Source organism: Arachis ipaensis, chromosome B8, assembly GCF_059453495.1.
Source record: "Arachis ipaensis isolate K30076 ecotype BB chromosome B8, ASM5945349v1, whole genome shotgun sequence".
Taxonomy (NCBI): domain Eukaryota; kingdom Viridiplantae; phylum Streptophyta; class Magnoliopsida; order Fabales; family Fabaceae; genus Arachis; species Arachis ipaensis.
In genome coordinates, this window is record NC_142443.1 from 35,513,757 (window position 1) to 35,533,193 (window position 19,437).

General features: G+C 39.4%; 1 protein-coding gene and 1 pseudogene across 1 annotated transcript; one reads left to right on the plus strand and one right to left on the minus strand.

Annotated features, from left to right (window-relative positions):
• Positions 1–930: 930 nt before the first annotated feature.
• On the plus strand, positions 931–1,798 carry LOC148547679 (uncharacterized; annotated as a pseudogene).
• Positions 1,799–4,612: 2,814 nt separating this feature from the next.
• LOC148547680 (uncharacterized) lies at positions 4,613–5,563 on the minus strand. The gene is made up of 3 exons (XM_088495527.1): positions 5,511–5,563; positions 5,417–5,420; positions 4,613–5,224 (listed from the first exon to the last, which is right to left on the minus strand). Exons 1-3 carry the CDS (start codon positions 5,561–5,563, stop codon positions 4,613–4,615), a joined length of 669 nt encoding a protein of 222 aa, XP_088351653.1.
• Positions 5,564–19,437: the final 13,874 nt, after the last annotated feature.

Consider the following 19,437-nt stretch of genomic DNA (forward strand, 5'->3'; position numbering starts at 1 on the left):
AGTCATCGTAACACCAGAGCTATCAGAGTCGCGCAGCTGGAGGCGTAAGCTTTGATAGTTAGGGTGTTACATTTTGGGGTCAAGATAACGTGGCTCAGGGACTGGGTGGCACACACTCCTGATGGGCCAGCCCCGGATACACTCCATTAGTATGCCTGATGCTACTTGATGATGCTGATTGGAGGGTTTCTAATCACAGACAAGTCGGCTACACTTGTCCCTTTGAGATGGCTACCATTGCAGGAGGATTTCGATCGTTGCAGCCGGTTGTTATGGGGTCTGCACTGCTCTGTCATACCTACCACTCATTGTGCACCGCGGCATCACGTGATATGACGGACATTGCCAGATGTATGCTGATTCTTGTATCGTGGATCTACCATAGGTTCCCGTCTTTTAGTCTGGTGAGTTACGACGTCGTTAGGTTCCCACTTGTTTCCATGTTTGTACATATTGTAAATAATTTTTAACTTACCATGTTGTAGACATCTGAACATGTGTTTTGTTATGGAATATAATTAATTAAATTCTGTTAAACTATCTTTGCTGTGCATAGGTTAGAAGGGCTAGGGCAGCAAAGTAGAGATCATCATTATGGCAGGATCCAAAGTCTGCATTGTCGTACCGATGCACTGACATTTGAGCAGGTACGACAGAGTCTGGTTTATGTATTTTTTTTCCATGAATTGGTATATCATTTAATTAATTAAGGACCTTTAACCTGATGTGAACAGTTTCAGTATACACCTTACGACGATGTCCAGCTACATCAGATTGCACCCAACTGGCTTATGGGTGACGCATAGCTTTATACATGGAGGGCTGTCGTCTTTATCATCTGCTTTCACTTTGTCAAGTTTCATCTCATTGACAGAGTGAGGAGGTAGCTACGGGGGCAGTAGCACAGGCCAGCGGACCTAGTAAACGCCGATGACTACCTTTTCAAGACGACCAAGGGAGATGATACCTGGTGGCCCGACCAGCACTGTGAGTGGTACGACCTATTCAGGGGCTGTTACCAGGCACAATACTTGGTTACCATCAACGGTCATCCAGACATTCGCTCGACACAGGAGTACTTTGCCTGGTGGCAGCAGGCCTGTAGAGTCAGATTTCTCTCGAGGGAAGACGTCCTTGTCGATTCTAGAACAATAGCCTCACCGGATGATATCCTCCCTGCGGCCCCTGGTCAAAGAGATGAGATACAGTTACACGGGATGCCCTAGATCAGAGGCAACGGGAGAGGAGGTGACCTTGCGATGATGTCCGGAGACCGGCACAGAGGCCACACGATCAGCGCGTCCGGCGGGACGGTGGACATCCTCAACACGGTAAAGGAGACCAGCAGTTGTCAGATGAGGAGGATGAGTACGCACGGCAGGAGGATATACCTGAGGGTGACATTTTCGACGAACATGCAGGGCTTCTGTCCGATGCATTCTTTGCTGACTATGAGGCCGACATGGCTAAGAGGCTTATGCCGGGTACCTCCATCCCCAGTCACCACCCGGTTGATGACACCACTTGGTACTAGGCCCAGTTCGAAATTGGATATGATATTGAGATAAACATCGATGACATGTTCCAGATCGTCGGGACGACTGGTGATGCGATGGATGAGTTGGCCAGCCATTATCGACACCGGAGAGACGATACCGACATACCTAGGCCATCGAGCGTTGTATCCTTCCAGCATGGTTCAGCTTCGCCATCATATTACCGGACTCTTTCTCCACCACCCCACCAATCTAGATCTGTACTATCACCCTACTATCAGACTCCATCCCTACCACCATGATAAACCCCATTTGTAGGGTTTATCTTGTATTGATTTTTGGGGATTTTATCAACTTTTACCCACATTTATTCAATGAAATAGCATGGTTTTATAACTTCTCCCTTAATTGTGCTTAAGAGTGAAAACATGCTTTTTAGGACTTAAAATAGCTAAATTTAATTCACCTTGATTCTATTAGATGCCTTGATATGTTTGTTAAGTGATTTCAGATTTAGGAGGCAAAGATTGGATTAAGGGAATGAAGAAAAAGCATGTAAAGTTTGAGAACTCATGAAGAAATGATGGAACCAAAAAGCTGTCAAGCCTGACCTCTTCGCACTTAATTGACCATAACTTGAGCTACAGAGGTCCAAATGATGCAGTTCTAGTTGGGTTGGAAAGCTAACATCCGGGGCTTCGAAACGATATAAGATTTGCCATAGTTGCATCGCGCATAGGGGCGCGCACGCGCACAGTACGCGGACGCGCCGTTGGTGGCATATGACTCACTTAATGCAACACGTGGCCAGCGATTTTAGAAGCCTTGTGGGCCCAATCCAACTCATTTCTGATGCTATTTAAGCCAAGGATTGAAGAGGAATCGATATACTTTAATCATTAGTCATAGTTTAGTTTTAGAAGTAGTTAGAGTTAGAGAGAGAAGCTCTCTCTTCTCTCTAGAATTAGGATTAGAAATTAGGGTTTGATTAGGATCTCATAGTTCTAGGTTTAATTCAAGTCTCCTTCTACTTCTACCTTCAATTGATGATTGCTACACTTTGGTTCTTCTCTTTATCCCTATTCTCTTGTTGTAATTTCTCTTATTTTGTTTCTAGGTTTTGTAATTGAGATACTCTTGTTCTCTTTATTTTCTTTCAATAATGCAATTTGAGGTAATTCATGATAATTGTGATTTCCTTGATTGTTGTTGTTAATTCTTTACATTCAATTGTAGTTAGAATTCATTCTTGTTGTGATTGACTATACTTTTCTTTTGTGCCTTCCAAGTATTTGATTAAATGCTTGGAAGAATGTTAGACTAGAATTTTATGTTCTTGGCTTGAGAAGGTAACTTAGGATTTCTTGAGTCACTAGTGTCCAATTGATTGATAGTTGATAGCCATTAACTCTAGCCTTCATTAATCCAATTAGTGGAAAGCAAGGACTTATGGACTAGGATTGATATAACTCACTTGACTTTCCTTTGTTAATCGATTTAAGGATGACTAAGTGGGAGTAATCCTTGCAACTACCATACTTGTGGCTAGTGATAATGATGAAGACCCTTGACAACCAAACCATGCCAAGACCATTTTGTGAATAAAGTTTTCCTACCATTTACTATTCACATTCCTCATCCAAAACCCCAAAATAAACAAGTCCATAACCAATAACAAGAACACTACCCTGCAAGTCCTTTGAGAGACGACCCGAGGTTTAAATACTTCGGTTTATAGATTTTAGGGGTTTGTACTTGTGACAAACAAATTTTTGCATGAAAGGATTATTGTTGGTTTAGAGACTACACTTCAACGAGATTTCATTTGTGAAATTCTAAACCGTCAAAAATCCAATCATCACACCACAGCCACCTCTGTCGGGATCTGTTTGGCCACCACCTCCTCTGCCTCCTCCCATGCATGTAGCAGTTCTTCCACCACCACACCCCCAGTGCCCACTAGCCACTGCGAGCCACCCAACTATTCGTCCTCGGCCATACCGTCCTCCCAGGGTGTCCCGTCCTTGTGGATGTGGGAATGGACACCATTTGGATCCCGCAGCTGGGTAGCGTTAGTATATCATTATGACTATGTATTTTTCTCATTGCTTATGTTTTTTAGTTGACCATCACATGTATGACTCTTTTAGTTCATTATTTATGTATGACTCTACTTGATTATCCATTTTGGTGTATGCTTTTTTACGAAAATATTCTAAGGTGTATACTTTTTTATGAAAATATTCTAAGTTGTTTATTAACGTTCAACCATGTATTAACCAATATTGTCCTAACTAGTAATGCATTTTTAACGTTAATGATTAAAATTGGGACCGAAACAACGAAAGTAATGAGTAACAGCTACACTAGTTATACAGAAATCATGCTTCATTACACATTAAATACGGACATAATAGATAAAAACATGGATTGTTTCAATATACATAAAACTTACAACCTTGGAATCCAAAACCCTAAACCCTAAACTGCATGCGTCATTATGGATCTGACTGGGGTGCATTGGGACACCCACGTCTGGTGTGACCCTCTCAACACGCTCATTGACATCCATCTCATTCTGGATCCGAGTATATACTGGTCTTTTCGATGTCTTTCGTCGTATGGCTTGGTTGGGCTTTAGCCATGTACCGTACCATGGAGGCCACATCTTCTCGTCTGGTATCAGCAGAAACTCCCTATCGTATACGTTGAATATAGAGGCCATCGTGTACATGGGGTCCACGAAATGACCCCACTCGATGCTCACAACTGCACGTGCCGCCAGAGCGTGTCAGCATGGGTAATGCAATGACAGGAATAGGTCACAGTCGCATGTACGCGCGTTCAAATGAACGCGATATGAAGTCTGCGACCAACCATCCATCGGCTCCAGCTCTTCCACACTAAACATGGATTCCTTACGATCACAATGGGTGACTCGCATCTACTGGAAGATTTCTCATTCTCTTCAGCATGACATTTATACACACCGATAGGTTTGTTGTCATGTGACCATACCGACGACCTTCGTCGCAATGTTGCAGCCACAAATGCTTCCTGAAACGAAGAGCTCAATCCACCATCTCACGGGATAGTGTATCCAAAGCATCGAAGTACTAGTAGCATCCTTCATTGCCTGGACTGTACATAGCATTTATAAGGTACCTCTTACCCTCGGCCGATTTGAACCATGAATTTAAGTTTGAAGCCATGTGCCGGATGTAGTAAACGTGATATGCCAACGGACGATGCCATCCACTGTGAGGTGCATTGAGGGGAGCACGAATGGCTTGTGATCTATCTGATATGATAAGGATTCCTGGTTGTGGAGTAACATGTTGTCTCAAATTCGAGAGAAAAAACGACCATGACTCCATTGCCTCAGACTCAACTAATGAGAAAGCTATGGGAAGAATATTATTGTTACCATCTTGAGTCACAACAATTAAAAGCACGCTCCTGTACTTTCCATACAAGTGTGTTTCGTCCACAGATACAAAAGGCTTACATTGTTTAAATGATTCAATACATGGAGGAAATGCCCAAAAAACCTTATCAAACTGACTCCACTCTTTGTCAACCATGTCCCCATTGTAACAAGGAACAGCAATGCATTCGTGGATCATACATGGGAGGCACTCCTGCAAAGCTTGTAAGAGTGCAGGTATCCTATTGTACGGCTCTTCCCAGTCGCCATAGATCTTGGCAATCACTTTCTGCTTTGCTATCTACACATTTTGATACGACGGCTTGAAATGGTAACTCTGATGCACAACACTTTGCAACACTGGGATAGACAATCACGGGTTAGTCTTTATCATAGGTAATACAACCTTACGAATCAAATCACTATCCAGTTGAGCATAGTCCTAAGACATGGTAGGTGCCAGACAGGTATGTGATCCACTAAACCGACATACCTCCCTACAAATTTCACTTGAATGTCAACATTATGCAAAACAAAAAACTAATGTAATAGACTCTAATGCATTCAAAATAAATCGTAAAATATACCAGTAATTCAAGTTCTGTCGTAATGCCACACGAAGACTCCATGGAACAGCCATTGGTAAATTGCTTGCATCGACAGTGGTATTTAAGCCTATATGACTCTAAAACTCTGTACTCTGCATTCCATCAAATACTGTAGTTCTTCACCGCCATTAGAATTACTTCATGGTTCCTGAACCTATGCCCAACTTAGAATTTCACCACACCATCCGTGTTGTAATCCTCCCCATCCCCAGCGTTCAGAAGATTTTCTGGCTGCACTGCATCCAAGTTCAACGTCTGATAATGGCTAGGAACATCTGACAGTTGAGGAATGGCCAAACAGGGAGGCAGCAGAAACCTACCAACACCACCGCTGGGAGTCTCCAATACATACTCATCTTCGGACGCTGTATCGCTTGACGATCCGGACCCGGCAACATAAGTTGAATCGCCCTCACTGTCGTCCTCGTCGGCACTATCATGAGGCTGGGCATAGTGGATCGGTGTCACCTTGAGCGGCACAACTTCAGGAGTCGAAGGAGATGGCCCACAACCAACAACTACATCACCGACCGCAGCATACAACTCCATCACATGTTGCGGCATTAGACGAGTATATACATTGAACATTACCCTCACATGCTGATCCCTATCAATCCAAAATAACCAGTTGGTAAATCCACCGTTCAGAAGCGCATGCAGAAATCTATATGCAACCCGCCCAACCTCCTTGATAAACCACTATTTTATGGTTTATCTTGTGTTCAATTGAGTGGATTTTATCAACTCTTTACCCACTTATTCATACTATTTGCATGGTTTTACATTTGCCTTCCTAATTATGTGCTTTGATTGAAAACATGCTTCTTTGGCCTTAAGGTCCCTATGTTTAATCCTCTCTTATTACCATTAGAGGACTTGATATGTGTGTTAAGTGATTTCAGAGGTTGCAGGGCAGGAATGGCTTAGAGGATGGAAAGAAAGCATGCAAAAGTGGAAGGAATACAACAAAACTGAAGGAACTGCTTAAGCTGTCCAACCTGACCTCTCTGCACTCAAACGGTCATAACTTGAGCTACAGAGATCCAAATGATGCGGTTTCAGTTGCATTGGAAAGCTAACGTCCGGGACTTCGATTTGATATATAATTTGCCATAGCTGCCTCGATGTTAGGCAATGCGAACGCGTGAATGACGCGCCTGCATTGCATCTACGAATTGCAATCCGCGCAAACGCGTGGATGACGCCTCCGGCCTCCGCGTCACTTTTCCGCGACCAGTACCTACAAAAAAATGCTGGGGACGATTTCTGGGCTGTTTTTGACCCAATTTTTAGCCCAGAACACACAGATTAGAGGCTATAAAGTGGGGGAATGCATCCATTCATAATCAAGCTTTCATATTCACAATTTTAGGATTTAGATGTAGTTTTTAGAGAGAGAGGTTCTCTCCTCTCTCTTAGGATTATGATTTTAGGATTTCTATTAGTTTAGTTCAACTCATCTTCAGTCACAGGTTCAATATTCCTTTTATTTTATATTTCTCGTTTACTTCCAGATGCTTTAATGCTTGTATTAGTTATGTTGCCTAATTTGCTTATGAACCATCCATGTTAAGGATTCTTTTTATTTGATATAATTTGAGGTATTTCAGAATTATGATTGCTTTCTTTTATTTATATAAATAATTTAGATTTTCCCCTTTTGGTTTTGGTTGAGTCATTGGAGACACTTGAGTTATCAAACTCATTGTTGATTGAAAATTAGAATTTTTTAAGAATTAATTCGAGTTCCAATAACTCTAGCCTTTCCCAAGGAAAGACTATGACCTGAGGAATCAAAACTTAATTCATCCACTTAACTTACCTTCATAGTTAGAGGTTAACAAAGTGGGAGAAAAATCCAATTCTCATTACAATTGATAAGGATAACTAGGATAGGACTTCCAATTCCTCATACCTTGCCAAGAGTTTATTTTATAGTTATTTATTTATTTTATTCTTCTTATCATTTAACATACTGCCCAAACTTCAAAACCCCCAATTTACAAGACTCATAACCAATAATAAGAACTTACTTCCCTGCAATTCCTTGAGAAGACGACCCGAGGTTTAAATACTTCGATTATTAATTTTAAAGGGGTTTGTTACTTGTGACAACCAAAACTTTTGTAAGAAAGGTTGATTGCTTGGTTTAGTAACTATACTTGCAATGAGAGTTTACTATAACTTCTAAACCATCAATCTTCAGTTCTTTCAAAATGGCGTCGTTGCCGGGGAATTGCAAACGTGTGCCTTATTATTGGTTATTGTAAATATTTGCTTTTTGCTTGTTTATTTGTTTTTTTTATTTAGTTATAAAAAAAATTTCAGATTTTTATTTTAAAATTTTTATCTTATCTTATCTTATTTCAAAAATCAAATTTCAAAATTCAAATTTAAAAATTTTCAAATTTCAAATTTCAAGTTTCAAAATTTAAATAACCTTTTAATTTAAATTTGTTTTTATTTTCGTTTTTAATTTTTATTTCCTACTATGAATTCTCACCCCTTTGGTTATGAGTCTGGTTACAATTATGTTGCAGGAAGAGGAAATTACAAGGAGAACAGGCCTCAAGGTTGGAATAATCAAAGATGGGAGGAGCCACAAGGATTTGATCAACCCTCATGGCAACAACCACCTCCAATGGACTATCAACAACCACTACCATATGCGTATGAACGCTCTCCTCAAAATAACTCTGGACCACCATACTCACAAGCCCCTTACCACCAAACACCACCATATGACCCTAACCTATATCCACCATACCAACCACCTTATGAGCCAAATGAACCCTCCTATCCACCCCAAACCTCCATGGAGAAAGTACTTACCAATCTAAACTCTACTATACAAGCTCTCGTCGCCCAAATCGGACCACCAAATACCTTCAACAATCAACCCTCAAGCTCTAGTGCACTTCTTTTTCAACCACAGAATGATCTCTCCATCCCATCACCACCATCCATGGAAGAGCACCCACATCCATCAATCCAAGAGCAACATGATCCCAATAATGCTATTGACATGGAACAAGAGAGAAGGGATCATCTTCGCGAATCCATACTTCATAAGGAGCTAGAGGAGGCCCTAAAGGTGAAGGTACTAAAAACCCTTGAAAATGAAAGAATAGTTGAAAGGAATTGTCATGGAAAGAAAATCATCAAGGATGAGTATGATTTTATATTAAAACTACTGGACAAAGCAGTAATTATTGAAGAGGAAAAAGTGGTTGAAGACTTGCGAGATGCTGAACCTCCATGGGAAAGTCAAGACAAAGAGCCTCCTTCTAAGACGGTTGCATTTGATGTTGAGGAGGGTGTACAACCTCCAAGGCATATCATGGTTGAAGACTTGGAAGAGGTTGGTCAAGAGATGGAGATTAAAGAAGAAGAAGCACAGCCTCCCATGCCATTGGTGAGCAATGAAGAAGAGATTGAATTGGAAGAAAGCTACCAAGAGGAAGAGGTTGATATTGAAGAAACTTGCAAAGAGGTGGAAGTTGTCAGAGAAGAGCATAAGGGAGTGGAGCTTGCAAATTCATTAGAAATACCTCCCCCTAAGTTGCCATCATCCTTCACAACATTCAAGTGGGTAAAATTCATATCCCTTAGCTTTCTAATTCCACTTGAATATGGGCTAGTGGAGACGGATGGTCAACTTAGAGCTCTTTGTGGCATTAAGAGTAAAAGGAAGATAGTTAGTGGTTGGAGTTGTCAAGCAAGGATCAACATGGTTGTGTGCTCAAAGTTTAAATGTAAAGGTTGGTGTAAAGCTCAACTGAATGGGTCTAGGAAGTTGTTTGGCCGCTTTAGTGAGAATTCAGATTGCTTGCTACCCGGATGGAATCATAATGATCAACAAGAAAACGGGTGCAAAGGCAAGGTCTGGGACCCCGGAATTCATTCCAGCAATCAACACTCTTGGGGCCTTGTCACTTGCTTTAACTTACTTGAAGGCTTTCTGCGCCTAGTTTGGGATCCCGGAGGCCATTGGAATTACAAACATTGGTGGGGATTCAAGAATCAGTACAAGCACAAGCCACCATAACAAAGGACTCCCCAAATGTCCAACTTAAGGACTTTAACTAAAAGTGCTAGGTGGGAGACAACCCATCATGGTATGATCGTTCCTTTTTCAATTTTAATTTTATTTCGTTTTGTTTGTTTTTGAGTTTTATTTTATTTCATTGAACCTGGAATTACTCATAACATCCATATCATTTTGCATTCTGCATATTGCATATTAAAAAAAAAAGAGAGAGAAAGCACGCACGCGACGCGGCAGCGTCGCTGACGCATCCGCGTCATATGTGCCTCAAGGAAGAAAAGAGATTTTACAGAGAGTCACGCGACAGCGTGACTGGAGGCGTGCCTTTGGCACAAATTGATTCACACGACCGCGTCGCTGACGCGTCCGCGTCATCTGAGGAAAATGCCTCCCCACGCGTCCGCGTCACCCACGCGACCGCGTGGCCCTGTGAATCGACGTAACAAGGGTGTATGGCCGAAAGTTGAGCTGGAATTGGGCTGGACCCATGCTAGCAGCACAAGCCCTGCCACGTGAACGCGTCACCTACGCGTCCGCGTCATATTGGAAATAAGGCCACCCGCGCGATCGCGTCAACCACGCGACCGCGTCACCCAAAAATTTGGCGAAAAGAGTTTCAAATAGAGAGTTGTGCGAACGCGAGGCTGCACTCGCGCCAATCGCACAAATCAGGCCACGCGATCGCGTGACCCACGCGTCCGCGTCACCTGACCTTATCGCGCACCACGCGACCGCGTCACCCACGCGTCCGCGTCGCCTGCGTCGCACAACTTATCCAGATCAGCGCCAATTATCTTATCTTTTCTTTTCTAATCCTAATTTCTTCTATCTTTTCTTCTTTCTTTCTTACTTTATTTCTTTCACTTCTCATTCTTCTTATCTTTCTTTTTATTTTACTTAATTTATTTGCATATTTCATTCATTGCATTTTAATTTAGTGCACATTTTTTCTTTGGTGTTAAAATTTTCTTATTTAACTGTTGCATCTTCTCTTGAATTACTTCAGGTGCTTAGAGACTTGTTTTATTCTGGTTAGATAATATTATTTAAATCAATGCCAATCTTTTATACCTGTATTAATTTTGCATTGACATGAATTTATATTATCTCTCCTTACCTACACTCTCTTCCCTATTGTTGCAAATTTTTGCACTCTTGAATTGCCATGTACTTCTACTGTTTTCTCACTTGCATGTTGTAGCTACCATGTAATTGGGACCCTTCTTATCTGGCATTAACACCCATATTTTATTTATTTTCTATCTTTATTTTTGGGTTACTTTTTCTTTTCCCTCTTCTTTCAGGATGGCCACCACGAAGAAAGCAAAAAAAAACTTCTTAAGGGAAGACAAACAAGTCCATCTGCACAATCCTTGAAGAAAATCATCAATTGGAACAACCCGTCCACCTGCACATCTCAGCATGCACCGAGGACGGTGCAATCTTTAAGTGTGGGGAGGTCGATATCGATCTCCATGGGTTAGTTACTCTTCTATCTCAACACCAATGATTTATTTTCCTTGTAGTTGTTGCATTTGCATGTTTGATTGCATGATTATTTGATTTTGTGCATATTTTACCACTTTGTTGAAGTAATATTTTCTTTTTCAAGAAACCTTTTAGAGCATTTCACTAATTTGAATAAAATTTAATGTTACACTTGTTTGAAGAAATATTATTTTGGAACATGGTTTAGAGCTCGAACACACAAAACCTGTGAGATTTTTTGAGCCTATTTGAATTAGTTGCATTTTACCAACCAATATTTTATTTTTAGTGTGTATTTTTCTCTCTAAAATTGTGATCTTTGTCTTGCTTGATTCTATATTTCCATGGTTTGATGTATGCATACACTTATATGATTGAGGCCTTTGTTTCACTGAGCTTACATACCCATATGGCCTCACCCTTTCATTATCCCTTGCAAACCAATTTGAGCCTATTTTTACCCCTCTGTTCTTTATTTTTAGCACATCATTAACTCTAAGCGAAAAACAATAATGTCCTTAATTTGAATCCTTGGTTAGCATAGACTAGTGAGAGTGCTCATGAATTAAGTGTGAGAAAATTGGGATTGAAAACATTTGGTTTGAGAATTAAGTATGTTAGAATTTTCTGAAAATGTGAAAGAAATGGTTAAGACATGTCATGCATTCAAAAAAATTTAATCATATGCATTGAAAAAAAGAAAAAAATATAATAAAAAAATAAAATATAATATAGAAAAAGAGAAGAAAAAGAAGAAGAAAAAGAGAAAAAGAAGAGAAAATGAGCAAATAAGTAAAAGAGGACAAAATGCCCCAAAGTAAGTGGTGAAAATAATGCATATGTATTGTACTTGAAATTAGAATGCATGAATATGTGAAAAACATGGTTGATGGATAGTTAGATTTTATATTGTGATTACATGGATTGTCCAAAGTTAGGTGAAAAGTTTAAGTTAATTAAGGATTCAGATTTTAGTCCACTTGGCCAAATACAATCCTACCTTGACCCTAACCCCATTACAACCCTTAAAAGACCTCTTGATATGTGTATATGTGCATTAAATTTATGTTGATTGTTAGATGAAGAGCAAGCCTTAGAAAGCAAGGTTAGTAGAGAATTGAGAGAATCGAACCTTAAATACTTGAGCGATTAGAGTGTATACACTACCAGTGAGGGTTCGATGCTCAATCCCTTGTTCCCTGTTTTCATGAGCTATTTTCTTCTTGCAAGTCTATTTGTACTTCATTTTCATGATTTGAATTAGTGAAATCCAGTTTATATTTCTTCTTGAAAGATTTGTTTACTTTTAACTAAGTAGGTAGAAACATTTTGCATGTAGTTGCATTCATATAGATAGGTTGCATTTCATACATTCTTACTTTCCTCTTCATTCCTTTATAGCTTCTCTTGAGTTTAGCATGAGGACATGCGATTATTTAAGTGTGGGGAGGTTGATAAACCACTATTTTATGGTTTATCTTGTGCTCAATTGAGTGGATTTTATCAACTCTTTACCCACTTATTCATACTATTTGCATGGTTTTACATTTGCCTTCCTAATTATGTGCTTTGATTGAAAACATGCTTCTTTAGCCTTAAGTTCCTTATGTTTAATCCTCTCTTATTACCATTAGATGCCTTGATATGTGTGTTAAGTGATTTCAGAGGCTACAGGACAGGAATGGCTTAGAGGATGGAAAGGAAGCATGCAAAAGTGGAAGGAATACAAGAAACTGAAGGAACTGCTAAAGCTGTCCAGCCTGACCTCTCTGAACTCAAACGGTCATAACTTGAGCTACAGAGATCCAAATGATGTGGTTTCAGTTGCATTGGAAAGCTAACGTCCGGGGCTTCGATTTGATATATAATTTGCCATAGCTTCCTTGATTTTAGGCGACGCGAACGCATGAATGACGCGCCCGCATCGCATATGCGAATTGCAATCCGCGCGAACGCGTGGATGACGCCTCCGTGTCACTTTTCCGCGACCAGTACGTACCAAAAAATGCTGGGGGCGATTTCTAGGCTGTTTTTGACCCAGTTTTCAGCCCAGAACATACAGATTAGAGGCTATAAAGTGGGGGAATGCATCCATTCATAATCAAGCTTTCATATTCACAATTTTAGGATTTAGATGTAGTTTTTAGAGAGAGAGGTTCTCTCCTCTCTCTTAGGATTAGGATTTTAGGATTTCTATTAGTTTAGTTCACTCATCTTCAGTCACAGGTTCAATATTCTTTTTATTTTATATTTCTCGTTTACTTCCAGATGCTTTAATGCTTGTATTAGTTATGTTGCCTAATTTGCTTATGAACCATCCATGTTAAGGATTCTTTTTTTTTATATAATTTGAGGTATTTCAGAATTATGATTGCTTTATTTTATTTATATAAATAATTTAGATTTTCCCCTTTTGGCTTTGGTTGAGTCATTGGAGACACTTGAGTTATCAAACTCATTGTTGATTGAAAATTGGAATTTTTCAAGAATTAATTCGAGTTCCAATAACTCTAGCCTTTCCCAAGGAAAGACTAGGACCTGAGGAATCAAAAATTAATTCATCCACTTAACTTACCTTCATAGTTAGAGGTTAACAAAGTGGGAGAAAAATCCAATTCTCATTACAATTGATAAGGATAACTAGGATAGGACTTCCAATTCTTCATACCTTGCCAAGAGTTTATTTTATAGTTATTTATTTATTTTATTCTTCTTATCATTTAACATACTGCCCAAAGTTCAAAACCCCCAATTTACAAGACTCATAACCAATAATAAGAACATACTTCCCTGCAATTCCTTGAGAAGATGACCCGAGGTTTAAATACTTCGGTTATTAATTTTAAAGGAGTTTGTTACTTGTGACAACCAAAACTTTTGTAAGAAAGGTTGATTACTTGGTTTAGTAACTATACTTGCAACGAGAGTTTACTATAACTTCTAAACCATCAATCTTCAGTTCTTTCACTCCTTCGTTCCTACTCCCCCAATATTTCTCAGCATGACTGTCTTTAGTGCATCCAGGCTATCAACCCGGTAATTACGCAACATGACAGTCTTGTCAGACTCGAAAATCACTCCTTCATCACCGTGTCTGACTATCCCATTGGGATAAACCACCACAAAGGAGAATTGATTATTCTCTATAAGAACAAAACGGAAAGAAGAGAAAGAAAAGATTGGTTTGTGAATTTTGTGAGGGGAGGTATTGGGATGACCTCTACAAATAGACTTATTCTACAACATATCTTGGGTGTAGAGACATCTAAACCATAATACACATAACCCGGGTGCTGAGACCCTAATTATATCATTGACTATATCTTAGATGCTGAGGGGGCATTAGGAAGCTGCATTTATCTCGAATGCTGATACCCCATCACGAAACGTGCGTATCTCAGTCGGATGCTCAGTATCCGTTATTAGCGCATGTTTATATCACAGGTGCATCTGAGATATGACTCACAATCACTCTATTACAGAATAGGATTTGTGCATCCGAGATATGTTCATTCTTAAAAAATAACCTTAACATCAGAGATATGACCGATGATGCATTTTTGTAATTATTTCACCATTTATTTTTGTAAATATTATAATTATTTAATTTAAATAAAAAAATCCAATATTTGTTACTGGTGAGTTTGATATAATAGTGTAAATCTCAAATTTTAAAAGAAAATATAATGAAAAAAACTTTTTTTAAGATCAAGAAAATATTCAAATTTATTTAAAAAAGAATGAATATCTAATAATATTGTAGCATATCTGTGTAGATCTTAAAATCAAAGAGATTTAAATTTGTTTCTATTTTTATTTTTTTAAATTCTCTGAAATATAAATTTATACTCATTCTCACCATAGTTTAACATAACAAATATTTATTTTCTTTTTTAGAATTAGATCTAATATTTTTTTTCTATTTATAAGTGTTGTATGGTTTTTCCAAGAATAAAATTTTCTTCTATAAAAAACAAGTTTTATAACGTTCTTAAAATTTATCCCCCAAAAATTATCTATTCTCACGCACCGATGCTAAAGATTTCATCACTATCCAATCATAGCTGAGATTCAGCAAAAATTTCAAAAATAAACCCTAGTACGAGAGAGTACATGAGAGTACGTGAAATGGAGAGTGGGGAGAGCGGGGGAGAGTCTTCGAGGGTGGCACATAGCGAGGCAGCTGGCCATGTCGGCGGAAGCAATAAGGGGGAGAGTGGAGGGGGGCATGTATCGGGTGAAAAGGAGGGGATTAAAGGAGATGGTAACAAGACTCAAAGTCAGCGGATATCGTTCAGAGATAAAGTTGTTGGTGCCTCAGCAAGGAGAGCTTTGGAAGTTGCTGATTCTCTTGATGGGGATAAGATGGCTACAGTAGTTGGTAAGCAAGGCGATTCGGAGATACCAACTGTGACGTTCACTGAGGAAGCAAAAGAGATATTGGCAGAGCCCTACAAAGATGCCATTGTGATCAAAGTTCTTGGAAAAAATTTTAGCTATACAGCGATCACGCACAGGCTTAAAGGCATCTGGAGAACCAAAGGAGGATATGAAGTACTAGATGTCGGTTTTGGCTATTTCTTAGTCAAATTTGATCTCTTGGAGGATAGAGAGAAAGTTCTCCTTGGAGGACCGTGGATGATTACTGGAAGCTATGTTGCGGTTAAACCTTGCAGTTCTTCATTCAGACATTGTGAAAACACTTTTGGGTCTACCATGGTTTGGATAAGAATCACAGGTTTAAACATTAACTATTATCAAGAGAGAGCCATGAAAATGATTGCGTCAGCTGTTGGCAAACCGATCCGCATCGACTTAGCCACCAAGTCTGCAGAGAGGGAAAAGTATGCAAGAGCATGTGTGCAAATTAACTTGGGACTTCCAGTTATAAAAAAAATTCAAGTTGATGGTCATATGTATGACATAGAATATGAGCACTTGAATTTAATTTGTGAAAAATGTAGCTGCTTTGGGCATGTCACAAGAGAATGTGCAAAAGAGAACAACAATGGCATTGGGAAGGAAAGCACGATGAAGGAGAAAAATTTGCCATCACTTTTTCCTGTAGATAACAACGAGAAAACGGTGGAAGGTAGTTAAATCCCAGTAAAAAATCAAAATTTAACTTTTGAATTTGGAATTAATGCCAAATCAATTCCAATTATGGAGAAGCATGGTGCAGCAGATCTTGTGCATGATAATTTGCAATACTCACGTATGGAAAGGGATACTCGTGCAAAAGAGGGTGAATGGGTTACAGTTAGTAGAAAAAGGCAAGGAAAAAGTGGGTAAAGGCCACAATGTGGTGCCAAAAAAAGCCAATGTAGCAATATGCTCCAATTTGGTGAGCAAAAAAATTTCTTTTGGGTCTAATAATATGCATGTTGGATCCTCATCAAATGCAAAGGTGAAGTCCTTATCAAATGCAAAGGTGGGGCCTAAGGAAAAGAAAGATCCTCCATCCACGCTTGGCTTTTTGGGAACAACTCAGGTGGCTTTCAAGGATCAGAGTACTCCCTTTTTTAAAGCAGGGCACAAAAGGCAGCATCCTATTTCGCTTCAAAACTCACCTACTGAAGCATTGACAATGGATTCTCGAGTACAAAAAGAGCTTGATAAAGTTAGTGCAACAACAAACTTGGAGACCCAACCTCAACAGAAGAATGATGGTTCTGCGGTGCAAGTCCACAAGGAGACACTTGGAGACAGGGGTCCATCAACGTGAGGTAGAATGATTAAACATTCCAATTATTTAATTTATTTTTTATGGATTGTGACCATTTAAATATTATTAGTTGGAATGTTAGGGGGCGTCAAATAAGATGTCTCGGGTGCACTGTAAGGAGTTGGTACGAAAATTTTAACCAACTTTTTTTATTTTGGTGGAAACTCATATTGGGTTTGAAACTATGAAAGACTTTTGGGAGAGATTAGGCTATTATCCTGTAGGGATTGTAGATACTGTTGGACACAAGGGAGGAATTTGGTTCCTCTCTACTAATTTAAAATTTTTCTTGTAAAATTCTTTGGGCTATGAATCAATGTGTAACTTTGGAAATTGATGGTGGTGGGCGAAGATGGATCTACAGTGCGGTTTATGGCAGCCCTCAAGCCACTAATAGAGTAGAATTATGGAGTCATCTGCTTGATATTGGTTTGTGCATTCAGGACCCGTGGGTGGTGGTTGGGGATTTTAATGATATTTTGAGTGTTCATGAGGTGAAGGGGGGTAATTTCTATTCAAATTGCAGTAGTATCTTTGCAAGTATTCTAGATTCTTGTGGTCTTTTTGATCTAACAACCTCTGGAAGACGGTTTACTTGGTTCCGTAAAATTCAAGGAAACAAAGATATTGCAAAGAGATTGGATAGAGCTTGCTGTACTACAGAATGGTGCCTTCTTTTTCCAGAAGCTTTTGTTGAAGTTCTCAGTCGTTCCCACTCTGATCATTGTCCCTTACTTATCCGATGTCAAGGAGTTCCTATCAAGTAAGGAAACCGGCCTTTTAGATTCCAAGCGGCATGGGCAACGCATCTTGATTACAAGGCCATTGTTCAGAAATCTTGGGATAGTACAGGCTTTGGCATCCATAGGAAGTTGCTGGGGGTCCAAGAAGCTTCGTTGGAATTTAACTCTACGGTCTTCGGCAATATTTTTATTAAAAAGAGGGAATTGGAGGGTTATTTGAATCATATTCAACGGAAAATGGAAGCTGACGATGATCCGATTCTGAAGCACAAAGAGGAAGAATTGAGAGCTGAGTATAATATAGTTTTGGCCCAGGAAGAATTGCTTTGGTACCAGAAGTCAAGAGATCAATGGGTTCGGTATGGTGATAGAAATAATAGCTTTTTCCATATGCAAACCATCGTTAGAAGAAAATATAACAAGGTTCATGGGTTGCTAGTCAGTGATGGGTCTTGGTCTGATGATCCAGAAGTTTTGCAAAGGGAGATTGTTCATTTCTTCAAAAATATTTTTTGTTCTACTGAGCCTGTTGAGGTTAATTGCATGGGAGAAATTCCTATGCCATCTCTTAGCCAAGATGCTTGTGATAATTTGTCTAAACCAGTAACAATGTTGGAGGTTAAAGAAGCTCTGGATAATATGAGCTCGTTCAAAGCTCCTGGGCCGGATGGTTTTCAAGTTTTTTTCTTCAAGGAATATTGGGATGTGGTGGGTCATGAGGTATGGCGTACTGTTCAGAAAGCATTCTTAGGGGAGACGTTAAGCCATTCTTTGTTGAAAACTTTGATTGTTCTTATCCCTAAGTGTGACCCTCCAACTAGATTGAAGGATTTTCGGCCAATAAGCCTTTGTAATGTAATTTATAAGCTAGTGACTAACGTGTTGGTTAATAGATTATGACCATTTTTGGATGAGATTGTTAGCCCAACTCAGGGAGGGTTTATTCATGGTAGAGGAGCACCTGATAATATTATTGTCGCCCAAGAAGTTCTTCACTTTCTTAAGCGGACAAAGTCTAGAAAAGGAGCTATGGCTTTTAAGATTGATTTAGAAAAGGCTTATGATAGAGTTGATTGGAATTTTCTTGAGCACACTCTTCAATCTTTTGGCTTTCCTTCTCTAATTATTCGGCTTGTAGTGAATTGTGTTTAGGCCTCAAATCTTTCCATCCTTTGGAATGGGAATAGATTGGACAGCTTCCAACCTCGCAGAGGGCTCAGGCAAGGAGATCCAATTTCTCCGTATTTATTTGTTTTGTGCATGGAGAGATTGGCGTGCTTCATTTCCAAACAAGTTGACGAGGGTATTTGGGATGGTGTGGCTGTTTCTAGAGGGGGACCTAGAGTTTCTCACTTGATGTTTGCAGATGACATCCTCCTTTTTTGTAAAGCGAAGAAAAGTCAAGTTCAGAATGTTGTGCACACCTTGGAGTTGTTCTGTAAAGTTTCAGGTATGAAGGTTAACATTGAAAAATCTAAAGCTATTTGTTCTAGAAATATCTCTAATAGAAGGAAGGAAATGTTGTCTGGTGTTTCTTATATTCCTTTTACTAGTGACCTAGGCAAATACTTGGGGGTGAACCTTAATCATCCTCGAGCTGCTAGATCTATTTTTTCAGACTCTTTAGAGAAGATCAAGAATAGGCTAGCTAGTTGGAAAGGTCGTCTCCTTAACAGAGCAGGCAGGCTTTGCTTAATTAAATTTGTTGCTTCTTCTCTTCCTATTTATCAGATGCAAGTGACTCTTTTTCCTACTTCGATTTGTCAAAAGATTGATTCTGTGCTTAGACAATTCTTGTGGAAGGGAAAGGTGGGGGAGCGTTGCTTAAATTTAGTCAAGTGGAGCAAAGTTGTCACTCCAAGAAAATATGGAGGATTGGGAATTAGAGATACTCAATGTGTA

Excerpts from the sequence above, each read along its gene's own strand:
- LOC148547680 (XM_088495527.1), bottom strand. The coding sequence starts at position 5,563 with ATGGCTGTTCCATGGAGTCTTCGTGTGGCATTACGACAGAACTTGAAT.